This window comes from Protomyctophum bolini, assembly GCF_963924005.1.
Source record: "Protomyctophum bolini genome assembly, chromosome: 5".
NCBI classification, from domain to species: Eukaryota; Metazoa; Chordata; class Actinopteri; order Myctophiformes; family Myctophidae; genus Protomyctophum; species Protomyctophum bolini.
Genome location: NC_137866.1, coordinates 24,294,069 through 24,316,798, shown reverse-complemented (window position 1 = coordinate 24,316,798; position 22,730 = coordinate 24,294,069). Strand labels below are relative to the sequence as shown.

Genomic DNA, 22,730 nt, shown 5'->3' with positions numbered 1-22,730 from the left:
TAGGGGGGGCGGTTTGGGACATATTTAGGCAGTCATGTAGGTAGGAAGGTGCGAGACCATTGAGACCTTTATACACAAGTAAAATCATTTTAAAATCAATCTTTAAAAACAGACCATTTACTGTAAAGCCATCAGTGTTCATTCAAATTTATAAATGTATACATTAATACTTTTCTTTCTACAGGATCATTTCACTGCGTTCACCTTTCTAACCGTTATGAAATCACCCATAATTATGTTTTAAGTGAAATCTTTACAACAGGCCACTGGCGGCTGTGATCTCAAGACAATTTTTCATGGTGTGATTTATGAGTCATTATTTTGCACCCAAATGTCAGATGCTCTGGAAGGAGTAACCAGCCCCTTTGCTGGGAAAGATTCCAGCCAATCCTCTCCCATGAGCGACAGAAAGAAGAATAGAAGGAAGAAAAGCATGAACCAAAAAGGAGACACAGCTGTTGGCCAAGCTGAAGGTGATGAGATTACGTTACAGTTTGTACCAGCTAACTTTCTGATATTACTTGACTGTTAGTCTGCACCGTAGATAAGTATAAGAAATACCTAAAATAGCACATCTATAAGCTTAAAAGGATCACTATGGATCACAAGTGTATTGTCACTATTGTGTTATCTGAGTGAAAGCATATATTTCATGTGCTGTACTTTTTTAACATAACATCCAAATAAATCAAATCAAATCAAGCTCACACTATGAGCTCACACACGCTATTTTCACAATTTTTCAATAAAGAAAATGTCAATCTTAAATAATAATGACATGCCAAAAAATATTAATATTACCATTTAAAAAATATAATCATTGTATGATACAATGATTGTCTAAATACCCTGGAGCCTGGACAACAGTGTATGGGAAATATAATTTGATATATTAAGAAAATATATGGATTGTCTATAATCATAATAGCAAACTGTATGTCTTCTCGTGTAGCTACTGTACCTTCGTCTCTTCCTGCTCTGATATAAATCTATTTACAATGTCTTTACTGCTTGTTCTCAACCCTCGCATTTGCCTTTCTCTCTTTCTCTTCCTTTCTGCTCCTTTTGCTTATCTATCTATTGCAGCAAAGCGCAAAATGTGGAAATTAAAGAGCTTTGGTAGCTTGAGAAACATTAATAAGACAGGTAAACAGCTGATGGTGATGAATCCGCTTGTTATTCATTTCCATTGTTCTATGATTTAGTTTCCCTTTTTTGTTGTGCCTGGCATAGTTACATACGACATACGAGTAGTTCATATAATGATTGTTTTCACATCATCATAATAACAGAGATTTCTTCCCGCTGTTCCATTTCCATATGCGTCAACTTTTACGTTGTTCTTTTAAGTACAACTCTGTTCTGTTCAATATTCCTATATTCAACTAAGATTTTCGTCTTACACAAACATTGAATTCCCATTGACAATGAATGGAGAATGTAGGTCATATGTAGACGAGCAAATCGTCTATTTCTGTCCTACACAAATCCCCATTGTTGAATGGATGATTCCCCAAACTTCCCATGGGTGTGATTTTGTAAGTTACTATTAATTAACACTGCATTTCTGTGTACCGTAACTTTATTTATCCATTGCTGTTGTTTTTATATACAAATTCCAATGTGTATTGGACATTGTATACTTGATTTGACTGCACCTTCCTGTTATTTCACTTTGCTCCTTTTCTATTCTTTTTCTTATTTTAACTTTAATGTTTTGCTCAGAACACGCTAGTGAGAATCATCCTGATTATTCTTTATTACAGATAAATGTGTCCATATAAACTCACGAGGTCCCTTTGCGTGATGACGCGGCGCGCGTGCTCAGCGCGAGTGCATAAAATGGGGCTGCGCTTCCGCCTTCTAATAATAATAATAATACATTTTATTTATAACGCACTTTACATTTGAAACCAATCTCATTTCCTTTTCTCAATCTCATTTCATTTTCTTCTGCAATACAGAACCAACCAACCTGTGTTATCACTGAGAGAATAAAAGAATACTTGTGCATATGGCCTCATAAAGGACGAGTGGCCCCACACTTGTACCGCGAGGTGACTTGTATTCTTGGTTTAGCGAAAACGCTAAACCAAGTTTTGAGATGAAATGAAATCTTGAACGAAATAAATTAATTTACCCCACCAACATCTGTAATTGTACGATGTCACAATAAAGTTGTTATTACTGTATAAGCACCACATTTTAGCTGGGTTTCTTGCCCATGTCCCTGCAGACGAGGAGAATGCAGACTTCATCATAGTATCATTCACGGGGCAGACGTGGCACTTTGAGGCACAGAGTCTGGAGGACAGGGACTCCTGGGTGGTGGCTATTGAGAGCCAGATTCTGGCCAGCCTGCAGTCCTGCGAGAGTGGCAGAAACAAGGTAAATCATCACCTGTCACTCAGTCAGAATTCACTCAGCACTGTGCATCATTCACTGTCTGATGCACATGGTAAATGTATGTGCTGTAGCACCTTTTTATCCAAAGTTCTTTACAATGAGCGTTACATTCACCCATTCACACGCACATTCACACACTAGTGGCACAGAAAACCATGCAAGGCACCAACCTTAGGGGTTTCAGTATCTTGCTCAAGAACACTCTAAATATAGTCTGAGAGTCTTCATATTGATATATTGTTATAGTAAGGAAATGGAAAATGCAACAGGTGTATGTGATGAATCATGATGTCTTGTATGTGCATATTCTTATACTGTATAGAAAAAATATATGTATTTTGAGTAGTTGCATATTTCTTCTTTTGTGTCCTGCCGATATATATGTCGATACGTGTGAATGTAAATAAAGTGTGTGTGTTTTTTGTGTCTGTGTGCGCGTGTGACTTTGCAGGCACGGAGGAGCAGCCATAACGAAGCAGTAGCATTACAAGCTATCCGCAACGCAAAGGGAAACAGTCAGTGTGTGGATTGCGAAGCACCAAGTGAGTTCTTACAGATCCCATCCAATCACCTCTATCGAATACTGGACAACTCACCCCGGTGCTTGCCCGTTTTTCCTCCCGGAATTTTCACCAGTGAGGGGGATAACTTTGTAATATGCTATTGGCTGTTTGTATTCTTTTTGGAAAAATATAAAAAGATACTCCTGTGGAAAGGCAATATTATTTTACTTATATTGACCCTATAAACAATTTAGTATTATTTAGTTATGTAAGGTTTTTCCCACTCAAAAAATGGTACCTCGTCAGATAATCCCCACACATCCTACAACAACTTCACTGTAGTAGCTTTTCATAAATTATATTTGTACTTAGGCTGTCTGCTGTCATGAAAGTTTATAGTTAGAGAAATTCAAAGTCCAGCCGTCTGCTGTCCAGCCTCTCCCACCCCTCACTGGGGGAGAATTCTGGGAAGAAAACAGAAACGGGGTGAGTTGTCTTGTTACCCCTCTATCAGTCTCTCTCCTCTGATGCTGTGCCAAAAGGAAGATTCAAGATTTCCCTCTATCATAACCAAAAAATGTGTGTATACTTGTCCTCTTCTGTTTTTGTGCTGTCGCCATTGTCCCAGACCCCACTTGGGCCAGCCTCAACCTGGGCGCGCTGATCTGCATCGAGTGCTCGGGGATCCACAGGAACCTGGGCACCCACCTGTCTCGCGTCCGGTCCCTGGACCTGGACGACTGGCCAGACGAGCTCACGCAGGTCCTGGCCGCCATCGGCAACCATATGGCTAACAGCATCTGGGAGAGCTGCACCCAGGGCAGGACAAAGCCCTTGCCCAATGCCACTCGGTGAGTCCCAGGCAGTAACATATAACATATTGTTATATATGCGGCTGTGGCTCAGGAGGTATAGAGCAGGTCGTCCAATGATCCCTGGGTCGGCGGTTCGAATCCCGGCTCCTCCTCCTGTCCACATGTCGAAGTGTCCTTGGGCAAGACACTGAACCCTACATTGCCTCCAATGAGTCGGTCGGTGTGTGAGCTCGCCACCATTGGTGTGTGAATGTGGGAAGTGAGGCCGCTTCACCTCCCAATGTATGAATGAATGAACCATTGTAAAGCGCTTTGAGCACTTGGAAAAGCGCTATAAAAATATCCCCCATAAATGCAGTTAATCTTTTGTGTATTTATGTTTTGATCAGCCAAGTATGAATACTAGTATGTATAGGATAATGTCCCTTGATTTACTATTCTGCTGATTATGAAACATCTGGCATCGTCCTCGCAGGGAGGGGTTTTAGGGAGTACGCATCCCTGATCGTGCATGTGTTCTTCTTGGAATATGCATGGGTGTGCGCATGTGTACTGTATGTATGTGCATGCACTGCTGATGCGTCGGTACTGAGTTCAAAGGTTATCTAAAGTCCAATAAACAGGCTGCAAACATAAGTCATGGGACCTTAAGAAATAGCATATTTTAATGATTAGGCTACCGGGATACATCTCCCAAAACGAATGGGTCCACGTGATATGAATATGAACAGCAAATGACATGGATAAAATCAGATATACGACCAGTTATTTCACAAATTCGGATTCGATCATATCAGTCCGTTGGTCGGGGGCAGCCCCTTGAAGCGCAGGCCAGAGGTGTTGTCTGTCCTGGAGAGCTCTGACGTGTCTTTTACTTTTTCAGACACCTTTTTCAATCTTCCTGTCTCTCTGTGACATTGCTAAGCACAGCTATGGGTGCACACTCTTATAAGTACTGGTAATGGCTTTGTTCTTATGCATGGCTGTGCGCATGTGTACTGTATGTATGTGCATATGTGTGATCACTTCTCCAGGGACGGATTAACCCCCATGAGGGCCCCTGGGCCGGTAATATTTGCAGGGCCCCCATAGCGCGCGTGCGCGCGACATTTTCGCCAAATGGCTAATTTGTCCCTGCACTTCTCCCCCCTGTGCCTCCCCCCCCCTCCCCCCCCGGCAGTGAGGAGAGAGAGTCGTGGATCCGTGCCAAGTATGAGCAGCGGGTCTTTGTGGCGCCGCTGGCCACAGGTGTGGCTGTCCAGCAGCACACAGCAGAGGACACCACCGGCGGCTCCGGCAGCAACATGTCAGCGTGGCTGCTTTCCGCCGTGACCGATAGAGACCTGCCCAGGCTGCTGCTCCTCCTGGCCCACAGCACCAAGGAACAGATCAACGCTCACCCCACCGGACCTCCTTTGTGGCCTCGCACGGCCCTGCACGCAACGTGTCAGCTGGGAGACGCGGTCATGACGCAGCTGCTCGTCTGGGTGAGTTCACTTTTGTTTCTAGTTTCTTCATACAATTTACAATTTAGGCATTTAGCAGACGCTCCTGATCCAGAGCGACTTACATTAAGCAAAAACAAAAGCATGGCATACATCACATAATATAAAAAGTAGTTATCATGAATCATGTATAAACTAAGAACGTAACAGTGGAGTATCTATGTCAATTATACATACTATACTAAATTATATATTATACAATATACGTGTGTACTATAAAGTGCTATGACACATAAAATGCAATTCTAGTGCTGTCTACGTAACGAGCTATAAGTCTGTCTAAAATACTATCTAAGTCTACATAAAGTGCTATCTAAGTGCTATCTATCTATCATATTTTCAGCCTCTGTATTTTGTTATAGTTTTTCCCAGAGGGTGCAGTGAGGATAGATTGGAAGAGGAAAGTCATTGGTAAATTTCCTGTACAGAAATTCTCAACTTTTTTTGCTAGTGCACCCCTGACTTAGTAGCAATATGGGCACAGATACAAATGCACACTGACAAGCTTAACATACAGTAATCAAAACGATTCCAATCAAAACGTGTGTGTGTGTGTGTGTGTGTGTGTGTGTGTGTGTGTGTGTGTGTGTGTGTGTGTGTGTGTGTGTGTGTGTGTGTGTATCGCTATTTTCACATAAGATATTTAGTGTTTACTGTAAGTCGCTCTCGATTAAGAGCGTCTGCTAAATGCCTAAATTGTAATTGTAAATTCTAGTGTAGAGCCCTTGGGAATCCAGTCAACTATAAAGTATAGGGCCCTTGGGAGTCCGTGAACTAAGTACCGGTATATGGTTTAAGACCCATTGAATTTCAGTGATTTATTGATTACACTTAAACTTTTAAGTGGTTAATCAATAAATTGCTAATTCAATCAATCTAATTACATTATTTCAATCGAGCCAGACATCTAAAAGTGGACAGACATTCAGTACACAGTTTAAAAACAAACAGCATGCTAATAAACAATGTGCCAAACAGACAAAAAACTCCATCCGCAGCCGGTAGATAGTACATATAATATACATACATATACGCACGTACGCACGTGAAGTTAGACGTGAACAAAAATCCAGATTGCATGTTTGTAATAGACACACCATTATAATTGCTGATGCTGACACATTTTCAACTAATCGAACGTTTCTCCCTGCAGTATGGAAGCGACGTGAAGGCAAAGGATGACCAAGGCCAGACAGCCTTGATGATGGCAAAGAAAACCGGGAGCAAAGGCTGTGCAGACATACTGCTTCAACATGGCTGCCCTAACGAGACCTCCCCTACCACTGCCGCCACACCTGTTCTCGCTCGCCGGTCCAGCACTGCCAGTCTGGGTCGAACCGGTTCCACGCGGAAGCGCACGTAGTTTGAACTGAAAATGCCGTCTGCACAGAAACTGGTGTCAACATGCGAAAACGTTGACTTTGTGTAGATATAATAATAAAAGAAAATCTTGACTGTGGGAAATGGGGAAGGGGACTATATAACATCCTATGTACAGTAATTGTATTGTCACAGGAGCCTGAACAACATATCAAACAATTGAAAAGCAATATTCATTCAAATTGTTGATAGATAATATTGCTCAAACGTGTGCTGTCATTGACTCAAAAGGGACTCAAAAAGACGTTTGTAGCTGTCCATAGTAATTACAGTATATACAGTACGTTAAAATCTCACACACACGTTCCACTTCCTCCTAAAGAAGTGCAATAACCGACAACAAGTTGTCAGATAGTGAAAAATGAATAGAGCAAACTGTTTTGGGTGTGCGCTCATTGTTGCGAGTGGTTTGAGAGGGTGATTTATTTTTATTTTTTAATATTTGTTGTCACTGGACCAAAACAGTTATTCTTCTTTGTCTTTGCAAATAAAGTATAAACATACAGTATGTCATGTTGTTAGTTATGTGTGCCTGTTGCTACAGTGCAATGGTCAAAGATGGCCAATATAAAAAATATCAGTGATAGACCAACTGAAATAATTATGAAATTCTGCTTAGTCTAGAAAATTGAATGGTTGAAATACTGTATGAAATATGTCAGTGTTATTCTCCCAGAGTAAAGACATGACGTAAATATACTGTAAATGTACCTGCTGCATACTTAATGTTAAAATCTGTAATGGACGTACAACTTAAAAGTCAGAAATGGTATAAGACTCGATTTTGTAAATTATTTCTTACTGGTAGTTTTGGAAACATATGATTGTCATATTGTTTTTTCATTGTCTTTTATAATTTCCTATAGGCCTACTCGTACCATGTCAAGAACATACAAAACAATATTCTGATTATGTATGCCTATTTGTGGAGAATTATCTGGAATAGCCTAAATAAAGATCATGGCATTAGATGAGGCAACAACATTTTTATTATTCATGTCAATGTTGTGAAGGTCACCCATGAATTTGAACCATGATGATGTTTCATAGTGTGTTGAATGAGTCTCATTTATCACCTTAGACCGGGTGAGCTAAAGGAAATGGTAATCTGAATAAATTTTGTAATTATCATTATGAATATTATTGGCCTTTTATTTGCACCCCTTCCCTCCCCCCAAATGACTGGATGACTGTTTAGTCATCCAGACAGTAGGTGGCGCCCAAACTGTATTTTTTGGTGATATTACGTCATACATGTGCGACAAACGTTTGCTTCTCAATAAAAAAAAATAACAGAGACAAGTGTTCTGTTTGCCTAAACTAAAAACACAGCTTTCTATGGGTAAGACATTTTTATAATTTATCTTAAAAACCGACGGGCATTGTCCTCAATGAGCGTTTGATTTTAATATCGAAACGAGAAATCTAATTAGTCTAGCATTATAATAGAGTTCTCATGTAACGTTTTTATTTTATGCTTGCCTTTATTATCACTGTCAATTGTTATTTGTCAAACTAACGATGTTAAACTTAATTTGTCAACATGCATGATTGAGAAATCTCTATAATCTGACCGAACTTTTCTACATAATGGTTCCAAATGTTCGCAGCATGTGGAGTGGATGTGTACCGTACGTATTTAACAGGTGATAGAAAGTCTTCTAATGTTTGATTGAAGTATTTATTAACAGTTTGCAGAATGGGTACATTTCACATGAAAGCACAACTCAATACAAAGACTGTTACTGTGGACGACACACTGCATTACACTTGTTTACAACAGGGTCCACCTTTTTCAATTCATCAGAAGACGAACAAAGAGTTTATTAAGAGTTTATTGCGCTGGAAAGTAACGGTGACGAGAAACAGAAGTTATATTATATAACTTCTAATATATATACAATATATATACTGTATATATTAGTATAGCTATATTATATAACTTCAGTTATAATAAGCAGAGTTGCCATACTATATCTACTATACAAGTGAAAAGGTGTACCCATACTCATTCTTCATGCTCTATCTCCGACCGAACCACACTTTCACCACACATCTCTATATGCAAAATAAATTCGCCACCCTCCCCGAACTGACATAGCCTATTTTTTAGCCGTTCAAGTTTCTTAGTTACTCTGCAAATATTACTTTTATGAAAATCACGATCGAGCCAGCAGATAAACGGGTGCCACAACACGCCGAGAAACAAGGAATTTAACCACGCTACTTGCATACACTGCAACTCGCTTACAATTCGCAAACCTGGCAACACTGCCTGCCTCTTACGTCACCAGCTCTGTTCCTCCTGGCCTCCGTAGTCCGTCGCGCTCACAATCTGTCGCAGCCATCTTGCTTTTCTTTTGGATGGGCGAGTGGACATTTAATGCTAATAAATTAATTATAGGTCCAGCAAGCAAATCATGATGGTCTGATTGTGCTCAATAGGTCACAATAACATTCCGAAATTAGGTGTTGTGTTTTGTATGGCATTTTCCCCAGTAGTAGTTGCATATCTATCTCAGCTTTTGCCTGATAGCACACATGCTAACGTCAGCAGCCATAGCAACATACAGTGTGCGCAGACATAACATGAGTTGTTTACAACACAAACACACGGCCTTTTAACCACGCAATACACACAACAGCTCGGGAGTTATTAAACCGAACGTGGACGCTGTTTCAGTGTTACATTTGCTGCGCATATCGGAATAATTGTAACGGCATGCATGATAAATGTAACAACGCTAAAAAACACCATTAAACATATCGTTTTCAGCTTAAAGCTATTACATTTCATTGAAGCAACTCCTTAGCATTGTTTTCATACCATGGATGTGATAAGATAATGTATCAAACATAAGGGAAATATTAAATAGCATCGGGTGTACCAGTTTGGCCATTTCTTTTTTTTCAATGGGGCAATACATTGATTAAACAAACGTTTGATTGATTGAGTTGTACAACGTTATACAACCCTAAACTAATTTTAGAATACACTACACAATACAATACAATTTTAGAACATATTTTGCACGTTCCATTTTTTTACTCAGAGATCCCTTTAGCTACACATGTCATATTTCCAGGCAACGGACCTACACATGTCAGCTACCATAAACCACTTCACGTTATTAGGACGAAATAACTGACAGGAGTGACGGTGCTGTGCTGTGAGTAAACTAATAGGGGAGAGCCGCCAAGGATGTAACATTTTGCACGTTTCATTCTTTTACTCAGAGATCCGTTTAGCTACACATGTAATATTTTCAGGCAACGGACCTACACATGTCAGCTACCATAAACCACTTCAAGTTATTTTTTTGATAAAACAGGTCGGGAGTTATTCAACCGAACGTGGACGCTGTTTCAGTGTTACATTTGCTGCGCATATCGGATCAATTGTAACGGCATGCATGATAAATGTAACAACGCTAAAAAACACCATTAAACATATCGTTCTCAGCTTAAAGCAATTACATTTCATTGAAGCAACTCCTTAGCATTGTTTTCATACCATGGATGTGATAAGAAAATGTATCAAACATAAGGGAAATATTAAATAGTATCGGGTGTACCAGTACCAGTTTGGCCATTTCTTTTTTTTCAATGGGGCAATACATTGATTAAACAAACGTTTGATTGATTGAGTTGTACAACGTTATACAACCCTAAACTAATTTCAGAATACACTACACGATACAATACCATTTCAGAACATATAATATTGGCCAATATGTCAAATATGTAAATATTACATATAATGGCATTGAATGGAAGCGGACCATTTGTAACACATGTTACAAATGACCCGCTTTTGCAAGTTTTCTTTGCAGTTGCTTACAGACCAGAATGAACGTGAATTCCGTCTAAACACGATGCAAACTAATGAAGAACATAAGCATGAACACATCCATGTGGATTTTTATTCACCAACACCAAAGACAAAAATTGTACCACACATATACTCCAGGTGTAAAATTAGACGCATTTTGAAGGTAAACACTTCAAACTTCAAACTCCTGGCCACGTAGAGTACGTTGCTGTACACATACTGACGCGATGGCGTCATGGTGGCGTTGACCAATCAAGATATAACGTCCATGTTACAACCGTGAAGCGTTACAACCTTGGCGGCTCTCCCCTACATTTGTTACTAACATTAGGTTGTGGCGAAGTAGACACGTGGCCAGCAGATACTGTGTTTTGGACAAACAGGCTAGGTATTGGTGTTGATTTGGGTCAACTGGACAAACAGCGTGGTGTTGTTTTGTGTCTGTGTTTGTGTTGGAGCGCCTCAGTGTGGCCGTACAGGTCATGTGCAACCTCTTCCACAGAGAGATGGAGACACTAAATCTCAGCTGGACAAACATGTTTGCATGCATGCATCGCTGCCTTGCATGCTGTGTGCTACTGTTGAGTCTGTCACTTACTTTGACTGATTTATGGCATTGTCTTTCTGTTAAAATCCAACTATGTTAATTTAAGAACTCTGGGCATATAGGTCATTGTTTATTCACTGTGCACACGTGTAGCCTATTGTATGTCAGACTGTATGTCTGTCCCACAGTCACAATCCTTTAGTACTTAGGCTGTGGAAATATTCAGGACAAAACAATGGTACATTTCCAATAACCCATTCGTTACTACATGTGGAGTCAACTCCCGCCATTTATTTCTTCCCATAGTGCGTGGCAAAGTCGCTCTGGGATGAGTGCGCGCGTAGCGCGCACGAAATTCTAGTATATATATATACACATGCATGAATATGACACACCAGAGGCGTATCTACAATAAGGCGAGGGCAGGCGTCCGCCTGTCCAAATCCATTTCTGGCGTGGCCGAAATCCATACAATGAGAAAAAAAGAGGACAAAAACAAGACCTGAGAACTATTAATGGACAGCTGTTTGGCCGTTGCGGTAGAGCGCGACCCTCAATATCACCCATTGGAATGTAAATGCATGCCTTTCAGCCTTTGTAGTTTGTTGTATCCTACTCGTCTGGCAGGTATATCTCTTTGAAAACCTTTTAGTGCTACGATTGTGAGGCGACAATTAACACATCTTGTCTGCCCCAAAACGTAATTCCTGGATACGCCACTGTGACACACAACAAGTCTATAATGTTGTTCCATTGCAAATTGAATGACATCCTTGCTGTTTCATGTCGTCCACAGTCAGGGCCTGCCGCAGCAGCAGCAGCGGGTATGAGGATCCGGCTGCAGGGCCCCGGCCACGCCGCTGGCCTCCTGTCTGAGCTCAACCGCTGCCGGCAGTCCAGGATGTACTGCGACGTGTTCCTGCAGGTGGGCAACCGCTCCTTCTCGGCCCACCGCGCCCTCCTGGGCTGCGCCGGAGCGTATTTCCGTAGCCTCTTTTCGCGGGCCCAGTCCTCCTCGTCCACCGCCGCCACCGCCTTCTCCCTGGAGTTCATCTCCCCGGCCAGCTTCGAGAAGGTGCTGACGTTCATCTACACGGGGGAGATCGTGACCGACCTGATCGACGTCGGGGTGCTGTACGAGCTGGCCGAGCGGCTGGGCGTGAGTGAGCTGGTGAAGGCCTGCCACGCCACGTTCCCCGACATGCAGGCCTCGTCGGTGACGACAAACTGCAAAGCAATCGGCACCGCCGGCGGAGACCTGGGCCTGGACTCCAACATGGCCGCCGATGCGCCCGCCGCGGTCTCCGTGTCAGCGCTGTCCGCGTGTTCGTCCGCGGCCTCTTGCTCCTCCCTGTCGTCGTCGGCCGCCCCCACCCCGGCCGCCGCACACTCCCCCCTCCTCCTCCAGCACAGGACACCCAGAGACCTGGAGATGAACCAAAACTCTGCCGCTCTGTCGCTGCAGCACCTCAAGACGGAAGACGTCCAGTCTCACGTGGGCTACGGCGGGCAGATCACGGCCGAGAGCCAGCTGACCGGAGAACACGGCCTTTTGGCTATTAAAAGCCAGCCTCACAGAGTCCTGCCTCCGTGCCTCCCTGCGCTCCTCCCCCAGCTGAAGACTGAGACGGGGGAGGAGGAGGAGGAGGGGGAACATGAGGTAGGCGACGGCGTCGGGGGGATCTGCGGAGACGGGGACGGACGGATGGCTATTTGCGGGGGCATGACCACCAGCCCCCTGGCTCAGAGTGCCGTCCCCGTGCCCTCTGACTCCTGCTCCTTTGCCGATCCTTCGGCTCGGCGTGGGCCAGAGGTCGCCTGCAGCACCCCGACGGCATCCTCCTCATCGGGAGACCCACTAGCCTGCTTACGGGTCGGGGCGTCCGAGCAGGGTGGGGTGGCGGAGGGAGGCGCGGCAGTGGATGTGACCCGGGACAAAAGGCTCATGTTTGGGGAGGTAGAAGGGGGGCAAAATGATGACGAGGAGCGAGACCCCCTACAGGAGTGCAGGGTGATCGAGGGCACTGAAGAGGACGAGCCGTGGGGTCAGCTGGCCGGCGAGATCATTGAGCTGAGCGACGACGAGAACTACATGGAAGAGGAGGAGGAGGACGACGACGACGAAGACGACCTCGTTTGTGTGGAGAACGGAAACGGCGCCAACTCCCGCGTCCAGGTAATGTTATTTCTTTATTTTTTTTAATTAAGAAACTATAGTATAAAAATACGCACATCAAGGTCAAGGTAAACTTTAATGTCCACAAGGGAAATTTGTCTTGGGCTTAGTTTCACCCCGGCTACAGCCACACATAAAACAACACTATGCCCATATATGGAGCTGAGTGATTTGTTTGTGATTGATGCAACACACTCCATATTTGGACGTATAGCTGCTTTGGGGACTCCTTATATGGTTATGCGGGACAGACACACACACAGACAGACAGACAGACATGATCTGCTAGGTCTCATAGTTAGTGCTCACTGCGTTCGCAATCACTGCGTTCGCAAAAATACATTACAGAGGAAGACACAACATTACACAATTGCACACATGATGTGGATAATCTAGCCTCACACAGTTACTGCTGTTTCAGAGCCTCTTTCGACATCTTAGTTGATGCTGGTACAAACGATTTATTTAAATCTGATGTACTTCCACTTTGGTTCTTTGTATCTTCTCCCAGAGGGCAGAAGTACAAACTCTTCATTTAAAACATGGGTAACGTCACTTCGTGGAGGTGCTGGGTTCAAAAAGTGACATGGTGGAAAAGAGAAGGGAACCCGCACACTCATTTTGACCGGATGAAGAGCAGATGAAGAGCCTTGGCTTGAAACGTCGTCAATAATTAAATATAATTCCCTTCTCTTTTCTTTTTTATTAACACTTTCTTTGTGTGACAGTAAATAAACATACATTTTGAAAGGATTAATAAAAGAATATGAAATACGGTATAGGTCAATAAAACATGCTCACTATTGGATTTTAATCAAATCAGGCTGCTTTCCGGGTTACAATGTGCTTCATGCTCACGCTGTCCCAGTGTGGATTTTGACAAAATGTAGAACCAGATGACCGCTCGACAGAAACGACAGTGTTGAATACATCCACTAACATCCTTCCTCTCTAGGTGACGGGGAGCGCGGGGTCGTGCAAGGCCTGCGCCGCGCCTCTCCCGGCCGACCCGGCCGCTCTCCGGACCCACGCCGAGAGCCACCTGACGGAGACGGGCCTCTGCCGCGTGTGCGGCGCCTCGTTCTCGGACCACGCCGCCGGAGTCGGCCACGCCCTGCTGCATGTCGGCGTGCAGCTCTTCTCCTGTGACATGTGTCACCTCCAGTTCTACAGTCAGAACAAGCTGCTGCGCCATCGCCGCAACGCGGCCGCCGGCTACACGCTGCCACAGGGGGCGCTCACGGGAGCCGGCCAGAGCCTGGGACCCGAGCTGCAGTGCGCGGTGTGCAGCAAAACCCTCGCCAAGGACCTCCAGGTTAGTGAATTTGTCTCCCTAATACAGCTTTAGGGCTGTAGGGAGTACTAGGGACCTCTGGTCATTTGGAATAATTGCAGTCGTTTGTCATCTTAAGCCCACGCAAATCAGCCATCATGCCCATCATTTTTGTAATAAAATGTAAACCTAAATCATATTTCGGCAAACCCCAGAGGTCATCTGATAATACTAGTCCTGTGCAAATGGAGTTATACCATTATATATATTATATTATAGTTTACCTTGGAAATTATAAATTCATATTGTGAGTTGTGACAGCAAGTTTGGGTAAAAATTCAGGACGCTCAATTGAACTAAGTCCTACTAAGACTAGGGGCTCCATTTTCGTCACCGCTAAACCCCAGTATCCCTAAACTTACCTTTGCCTTTTTTTTACTATTTTGCAAAACATTTTTGAATAGTTAAAATGGCGAGTCTACAAGCTCACAACGTGTCAATGTAGATTGGCTAGTTGAACTATTCAAAAATGCTTTTCAAAATAGCCCTAGGTTTTCTATTTGGCAGTAACCACTGCTCGTATTTTTCAGATTGTGTTTGCAGAGGAAAATAGTGTGCCGGAAGCAGAGGTCATGCAGACCCTTGACATTTTCAATCATATCTGTCATACAAAGTCAGTAACTTTGACTTTGGCTTATCTTGTGCTAATGCTAATGCACGGCATAAAATATAGTCATGTGGTGGATGCTTTTCTCTTTTTTTTTCACTTAATTCTTATTGAAAAGAAAAAGAAAACGAGCACAGCAAAAAGGACATAGAATCAGTGGTGTTTTTGGCACTCATTTCAGTTTTAGTCGTGAATATTTTTTACTTAGTTTTAGTCACATTTTAGTCACCTGGAATGTTTTAGTGTTTGTTTTTGTTGACTAAATGTCATAAGATTTTAGTCGACTAAATCTACAGTTGATTTAGTCGAAAATAGCCGATCTACAAGCTCACAACGCGAAGCGCTGCGACGTGTTGTGAGCTTGTAGATCTGCTATTTTCAGCATGCAACCAAGTATAAAATGACTTGTACTGGATCTCATGTCCACTAGTCCCTTCCTAACATTTTAGTCTATCGCCAGTATATTTAGTCTTAGTTTTAGTCATCATAGCTTAGTTTTCATTTAGTTTCCATTTAGTTTTCGTCAGTGAAAAAAGGTAGTCGACGAAAGAAAAATGTATTTTTTAGTCGAGGAAAACAACACTGCATAGAATGAAACAAAACGGTACAAAGACAAAAACTTGACGAAAAAACCCCAAGGGAACAAAGGGCTCCATTTTTCATATACTATATGAAAAATGCAGCCCTTTATTGTCAAATTTGTATTTGTAGATTGTGTTGATAATATTACAGATCAACACAATCTACAAATACAATATTGGGGGCCTAAAGGAAGAGATCCCACCTTTTGTAAAACATATCCTCTTGTAGTCCGAGTATGAATGTTAGTTTTTCCATGATGTATATTTCCCCAGTAATGTCCATCCAATTGTTTTTGGTTGGTGGGTACCAGCATCATGTGATTGCTTTCTTAGTATCTTGATTAAATATTTGTGTTAGAAACTCTTCAGGACTATTCCCTAAAAATAATAATCCATGGTGGAATGGATATCCTGCCAATATTTTCAGAATCCTCCTTGTGGCCACACTGTCTCCAGCATGGCTGTTCTGTTTTGAGTTGCCTTGATTTAAAGGTGTTCTCATTAGGTTCTTCCAACAGAATTCCCTCCACATTCTTGGGTTGGTGGACGTACATTGGGTTTTACACACATTTTCCCACTCATCTGTAGTGATGGTAATCTCCAACTCTTTTTCCCCCAATTAGTTTTAATGTACTCTGTGGAGTTAGTCCTGAAGAAGCAAAGCAAAGGTCTTTGTTTACCCAGGGAAGTAGACTAAGCTCGAGATGCTTGTTTACAGCCACACCCTGCTCATAGAACATTTCATGGTAGGGGTTCAATGCCTTGCTCAAGGGCACTTCAGCAGTGGTCATTTTAACGTGCTGGTCCGGGGATTCGAACTGGCGACCTTCCGGTATCAAGACCGCTCCGCAAACCGTTCGGCCACCGCTGCCTTAGTTGTTAGCCATGGTTCACGTAACACTCGTACTTCACGAGCGTCATCTGCAGCCTGTTTTACGCGATCACTACATTTACAGAGCAATATAAACGTGTATATATACATTCAGATTTCAAATATAAAGTACTCACCACGTGTGCCAGGGGTGTTAGCACTGCTGCATTCCGCGTTGTTTAATAAATCCGAGCAGTTTTTTGCCATTATGCTTTCAACTACGCACCCCTTTCAACTACACACCCCTATCGGTCGGGAGGTGTGTTGCATTCTGATACACTGGGTGTGTTCGATATAGGCATGCTGACCGCACTGCCAATACAAACTAAACTAATAGTCGAGTGCGCTCCCGGTCAACTGTGAGTTTTCCGAACGCACCCCGTTTGAGAAAAATAGCCGGTGGTGCTCGCCTTTTTATTAAACAACGTGGAATGCAGCAGTGCTAATCGCTGTACCAGCACATTTCTAACACCCGTGGCACACGTGGTGAGTACTTTATATTTGAAATCTGAATGTTTACGTAAACGTTTGCTCTGTAAATGTGGACGATTGCGTAAAAGTGGCTGCAGTTGCGTCATGAGTGACTGTCATGATTATGACAGCCATGTTTCAGGGCTAAGGCCTTGTATACATCAGACACTTCTCTTTTGGATTCACGTTTATAGGCCTGGATAAAAACCTGTATGCGGATGCTTTCTAAATTGGGACCTCATGGTTCTCCGGTATTACTAGTTCTTTACCAATACAGCTTTCATTTTTTTAAATAAAGATTTCCTAAAACATTCATAAATATAATGCCAAGTTTTGAAATAAATGATGCATTTATATAGGGCCTTTATCCAAAGCACTTAACTCTTATCTCTACCGCTAGCTGTTAGCATAAACCCCAGCTCCAGGGGCCAGCATACACACTCACTTTAAGAAGACAACCGTTTGCCCGCCCCGCCCCATTCATTTATCAATGGGAATTTAATGTTTGCCTATGACGAAAACTACACTAATAGCTCAATATAGGAGGAGCTAGCGCCCCTCAAAGATAACCTGCTTTGGCGATGTAATACAGTATGTTTGTTTCATACCAATATAGCTCCAAAGCTGTAATTGAATAAAAGAACCAAGGGAACCCTTCTTCCGCCAGAGTTCCGTACCAGTTTGCGTGTTCTGTGTGCAACATCGTTTGTGTGTGTTCATGTGCTCTTCGACCCTCTCCCCCCAGACTGTGAGAGACCACCTACTCAGCCACGTGTGCGCCCAGTCCCTGAGCTGCGGCGTGTGCCACCTCCCCCAGCTCACCCTGTGTTCGCTCCTGTGGCACGCCCTCAACCACCTCTCGCTGGCCGTCTACTCCTGCCCCCACTGCGCCCACGGCTTCCTGGAGCGCTCCCAGCTCGACCGGCACATGGCCCTGCACGCCGAGGAGGCGGCGGCGAAGGAGAGGGAGCAGCAGCAGCAGCAGGGCTTCAATAAAGCCGGAGCGGACGCCGCCGCCGCGCACCAAGCGGAAGAGATGCGCTGCTTCCTGTGCCCGCAGACTTTCCGCTCCTCGTCGGCCTTCCAGTACCACCTCGGCCTGCACACCACGGAGTCCATAGGGAACGGCGCGGCGGGGGGGGGCCAGGGTTGGTTGGGAAAGCGGCGAGCCGACCAGATCCTGGAAGGCTCCCCCTTGTCGTCGTCGTCGTCTCCGCGGGAGGCCGGCGGAGGAAGCCTGGTGAAAATGACCAACCTGGGTTTTGGCCTGGGGGGCGGGGGGATGGGCGGCTTCGGTCTGTCCGATAAACTCTTACAGGGGCCGCCGGGCTTCCCCATGGGGCTCCTGACCAATGGGGGCGGCGGTTTGGACGGAGGGGGGGCGGCGGCGGCGTGCGGCGCGCGCGAGAAGTGGTACCGCTGCCGCTACTGCGGCAAGCGCTTCGCGCACTCGGGCGAGTTCACGTACCACCTGCGCATCCACACCGGCGAGAAGCCGTACCAGTGCAAGGTGTGCCTGCGCTTCTTCCGCGGCCGCTCCACCATGATCTGCCACCTGAAGACGCACGCCGGCGCGCTCATGTACCGCTGCACGGCCTGCGGCCTCTACTTCTCCACGCTGAAGATGGTGTCGTCGCACATGGAGGTGCATAAGGACCACCTGCCGGCGGACTTCAACATCGAGCAGACCTTCATGTACAACGACCACTCCAAGGAGCCCCTCCCCCCGCCCATGGACACCTGATCCATCGGCTCGGCGGCCGCGTTCCTTCTTCTTCTTCTTCTTCTTCCACCTGACCTATGATGCTGTGTGTGTGTGTGTGTGTGTGTGTGTGTGTGTGTGTGTGTGTGTGCGAGACTGGGGGTGTGTGTGCGAGAGAGACTGGGGGGGTGTGTGTGTGTGTGTGTGAGTGAGAGAGACTGGGTGTGTATGTGTGTGTGAGTGAGTGAGAGAGACTGGGTGTGTGTGTGTGTGTGTGTGTGAGACTGGGGGTGTGTGTGTGGGTGTGTGACTGTGGGTGTGTGTGGGCACTGTCTTGTGTCTGTCTTTGTCTAACTCCTACACAGTTCCTGGTTGTTGAATTGTAGACATTTGTGAATTTAGCAGGTTTTTTCTACCCACATACACACAGTGGCCACTTGGTGGCACTGTGTCTTTTGTTACATGTCCTAACCTGAGAAGAGGACTGTTGACTGTCACTCAGTACATTGCTGCATTTATTCACCCAAGCTGTAAAGGGTACTAGTAGTACCTCACTGTAGCATTATACAGTAATTATTTTTTCTAAATTTGCAGTTGGTATTTGATTAACCATATTGCATAATTGTTTTTTTTTATACATAACATAACACGTCTAAGCTGAACAATATACTACATTTTGTTTTAGATGAGAAGTAAAACTGGGGCCTTATCAGTTGAAGATGGTGTGCCACCATTTTTTTCCACCCTAAAACATGATCATCAGATATTATTACAATATAAGGGGGATGAACTTTTTCCAAAAAGTGTACAGTATTTGTTAAAATCATGCTTTTATGTGGACACGCCCACCAGTTCATTAAGTATGCCTGGTGATGGGGGGGGTGCGCACGCTTTTCCGACACACCGAAGATCAGAAGCGGGGGGACATGCGATGCGATGCGAAAAAGTGATGGTCCGACATGCGCTGTTCCCGTGCTTGCGGTTAGGGTTAGGTTAGGATTGAGGTTTCGGATCAATAGTATGTCGGAACTAAAGCCTGCACCGGTGATGGGTGGTGATCCACCTGAACTGAAGCTGCACCATAGACTGTAAAAAATATGGACAAAGCGTTCCCCGGGTCTAACATGAACGTAAAATGAAGCCTGTCAGTCCTTGCAATGGAAGTCGCCATCTTTCTAGATCCGTTTGGGCCCAGCTGGCCCATTGGCTGGCCCAGACAACGAGGCGGGACTTCCCCCCATCTTCTTTGTTGGTTTTTATTTTGACTCGAGTGGGTGGGGGATCCCGTTCATAGACTGTAACGGTAGCCACGCCCCTCAGAACATGCGCGACTTTATTTTTATTTTTTATAAATAGGACCATAATTTTCCAAAAAGAATATTATGATATTAGAAATGAGACTTTAAACTAGTGACTGGAAGCAAAAAGTATTCATGACCATGTTTATTAAGGTAATACAGTCTAGGTGAAGTTGGGCCCAAATACATTCTATGGGGCTATGGGTTTTTTTGGGCCCAATGACAGCACCACAACAGGAACTTATGAACTTTCAGGAAATCCCGATTTCCTTAGTAGCTTCACAAAATATCTGTCTGACTGCCCCCCTGAGCAGCACCCACAGCTGTAGTTGTATTATAAAGGGGGAGGGGCTGATAGTGTGGTGTCACTATATTACTGTTTACTTCATTGGCCCGTTTGACTGTCAAGGGTTCAGCCTCCAGGAAGAAACCCTAAATACAAAGTTAATACACCATTGCACATAAAAACAACTCCAGGGTGTCTAATGAAGTACTGTCACCTCATACATAGACACATGAAAAATACAAAAATTGTGGCACTCCATCTTTAAGCAACATGTAATCTTCCTTTCTTTCCTGCATGTAGTGTTTTGTTTTTTTGTCTGTAGTAGTTTAAAAAAAAACGAAACAATTATGCTATTCATGCACTATATTCACTAGATGTACCCCCGTCTTTTTGTATTCATGTTGTGCTGTAGAATAATGTTGCTGAAGTGCCCACACCTGTGATATATATTTTGTTTACCTCATATCTGTAACTAATTATGATGTAATTATTTATTATATTTATGCCTTTTTATTCTTTAACCATTTGATTTTTAAAAGGGTTTTAAAGTAAGAACTATGAAGGTTGGCCTTTTTCAACAAATACCGTAAATATTGTTTGTAGTTCTAGAATAAACAAGTAAAAAAAAAAAAAAAATCACTGCTTGTACGTGGTCTCATCCATAATGCAAAAACTCATTAACCCATTTTGGGCGGGAACCCCTTTTGGTGTTGCATTATGTAATACCTTAGCTATTGAAAAATAGCAGATCTACAAGCTCATAGCAGGCCACCGAGTGGCCCGGTACGAGCTTGTAGGTCTGCTTTTTCTTTTAATCGAAGAACGACTGACAGAAACAACTTTTTCAGAAAACTGTCAGGATGTAGAAGACATTTTTAGAATCTGATCTCAGGTCAAAATCATGAGGATGAATGAGATTTCATCGGAGTGAATTTGCAGAGTTCAGCACCTCTCTCTTCCATAGTTTCGTGACTTTGACCTCTAAGCTGAGGTGTGTACAGAAACCTGAAATATCTTCCCCTCTCGCTCGTCTTATCACCAAGTCCACATTGTTAGAAGTGGAAAGAAACTCACCCTGGGTGGCTGTAATGGAAATCACTGTGAATTAATTTCATAAATCAATAAGAAGTGAGATAGTGAACTGCAACTACAGCAAATTAGGTTACTTACATTTTTCAGTTATTAACATTTTGCAATAATTATTGTAGGAGCCATCTTACTTGATTTCACATGTTTGTGACTAAATGGCGCCCCCACTGGTTGCCTTGGAAAATGGCACCATGGTTCCCTTTAATTAAGCCACAGGCCCACAGCTGTAGGTGGAAAGACGCCAGAGATACAGATTTTCGCAACGCACAAACAGCGCAGTTTAAAGAAAGTACTTTATTAATTGTTTATTGAACCCTGCGCTCTCTGTTTTTTGAGACCTTTATTTAGTTTATGTCTGGAGCCTGTTCTTGTTTTGTTTGCCCCGTTTATTTTGAAACCATTACACTCACACAACACAAACTCCTGCCATAATATCAACCTGTGGCTGTTGCAGTCATCATCAATCACCATCGACAAACAACTACAAGTGAGTAAACAAGACGCCCAAATCCCAAAGTGTGAGCACGTTGTTAAACCGCATATCTGGTGATATAAGAAAGAAAGGCATATGATATTTGCCCTACAATTATTTTATTGCATGATGCAGGTAGTTGCACTGCAGCATTCAGAACCAAAATGTACTGTAATGATGTAAGCTAAGTTAGGTATACATTTTGAGTGTGGACAAACTGTAGATCGATGGCAGAGTGCAGGTTGCAGCTGTATTCTTCAAGCAACATGGCCTGAAAACAGACTGGCTCAAAGTGGGCTTTTCTGGGGTTAATCTGATTACCGTATCTTTCTAAAACATAACAAAAGCACAACACAAAAGTAGGATTCTAGGCAGACCTAGTAGGCATTTAGTTGGAACACTTTTGCAGAATGTGTGAGTCGATGCTTCAAATTCATAACTCAAGTAGTCTGAATTGCTCTCTCACTTGGTTGAGTACAATTCCTTTTTGATCTTCAACAATCCAGATAAATATCCACATGGATGAAAGCGGTTCAAAGGCACACAATGATGCTAAGAGGACAGTAATTAAGGCACTATTAAGATCCTATTAAAGTGTCCACATCAACTTGACCCATTTTGGGCGGGAACCCCTTTTGGTGTTTTAAACATGTTATAATTTAGCTATTGGAAAATAGCAGATCTACAAGCTCCTAGCGAGCCACCGAGTGGCGCGCTATGAGCTTGTAGGTCTGCTATTTTTGAAAAATGTGGTGATGATGATGATGATGGGGGTCGGCGGCCAACTACATATATTTTTGGTGGTCCTTGGCATGAAACTGTTTGAGAACCACTGCTATAGAAACATTTGACAAAT

General features: G+C 43.6%; 2 protein-coding genes across 3 annotated transcripts in view; both read left to right on the top strand.

Annotated features, from left to right (window-relative positions):
* Positions 1-7,889, top strand: part of agap2 (ArfGAP with GTPase domain, ankyrin repeat and PH domain 2) — a 31,150-nt gene extending 23,261 nt beyond the window's left edge. The window contains exons 13-18 of one of the 2 annotated variants that reach the window (XM_080764414.1): positions 339-473; positions 2,237-2,388; positions 2,858-2,948; positions 3,538-3,760; positions 4,905-5,211; positions 6,383-7,889. In XM_080764414.1, coding sequence (XP_080620540.1) covers positions 339-473; positions 2,237-2,388; positions 2,858-2,948; positions 3,538-3,760; positions 4,905-5,211; positions 6,383-6,592 — 1,118 coding nt within the window. In that variant the 3' untranslated portion in view covers positions 6,593-7,889. Of the gene's footprint in view, positions 1-338; positions 474-2,236; positions 2,389-2,857; positions 2,949-3,537; positions 3,761-4,904; positions 5,212-5,601; positions 5,641-6,382 lie in introns of those variants that run through there. The other variant, XM_080764415.1, reaches the window with a different exon arrangement.
* Positions 7,890-7,893: 4 nt separating this feature from the next.
* On the top strand, positions 7,894-18,771 carry zbtb39 (zinc finger and BTB domain containing 39; the record flags this gene model as incomplete). Its single annotated transcript, XM_080764413.1, has 4 exons — positions 7,894-7,951; positions 11,785-13,164; positions 14,120-14,479; positions 17,773-18,771. The coding sequence occupies exons 2-4, from the start codon at positions 11,815-11,817 to the stop codon at positions 18,769-18,771; spliced, it is 2,709 nt and encodes a 902-aa protein (XP_080620539.1). The 5' UTR covers positions 7,894-7,951; positions 11,785-11,814.
* Positions 18,772-22,730: the final 3,959 nt, after the last annotated feature.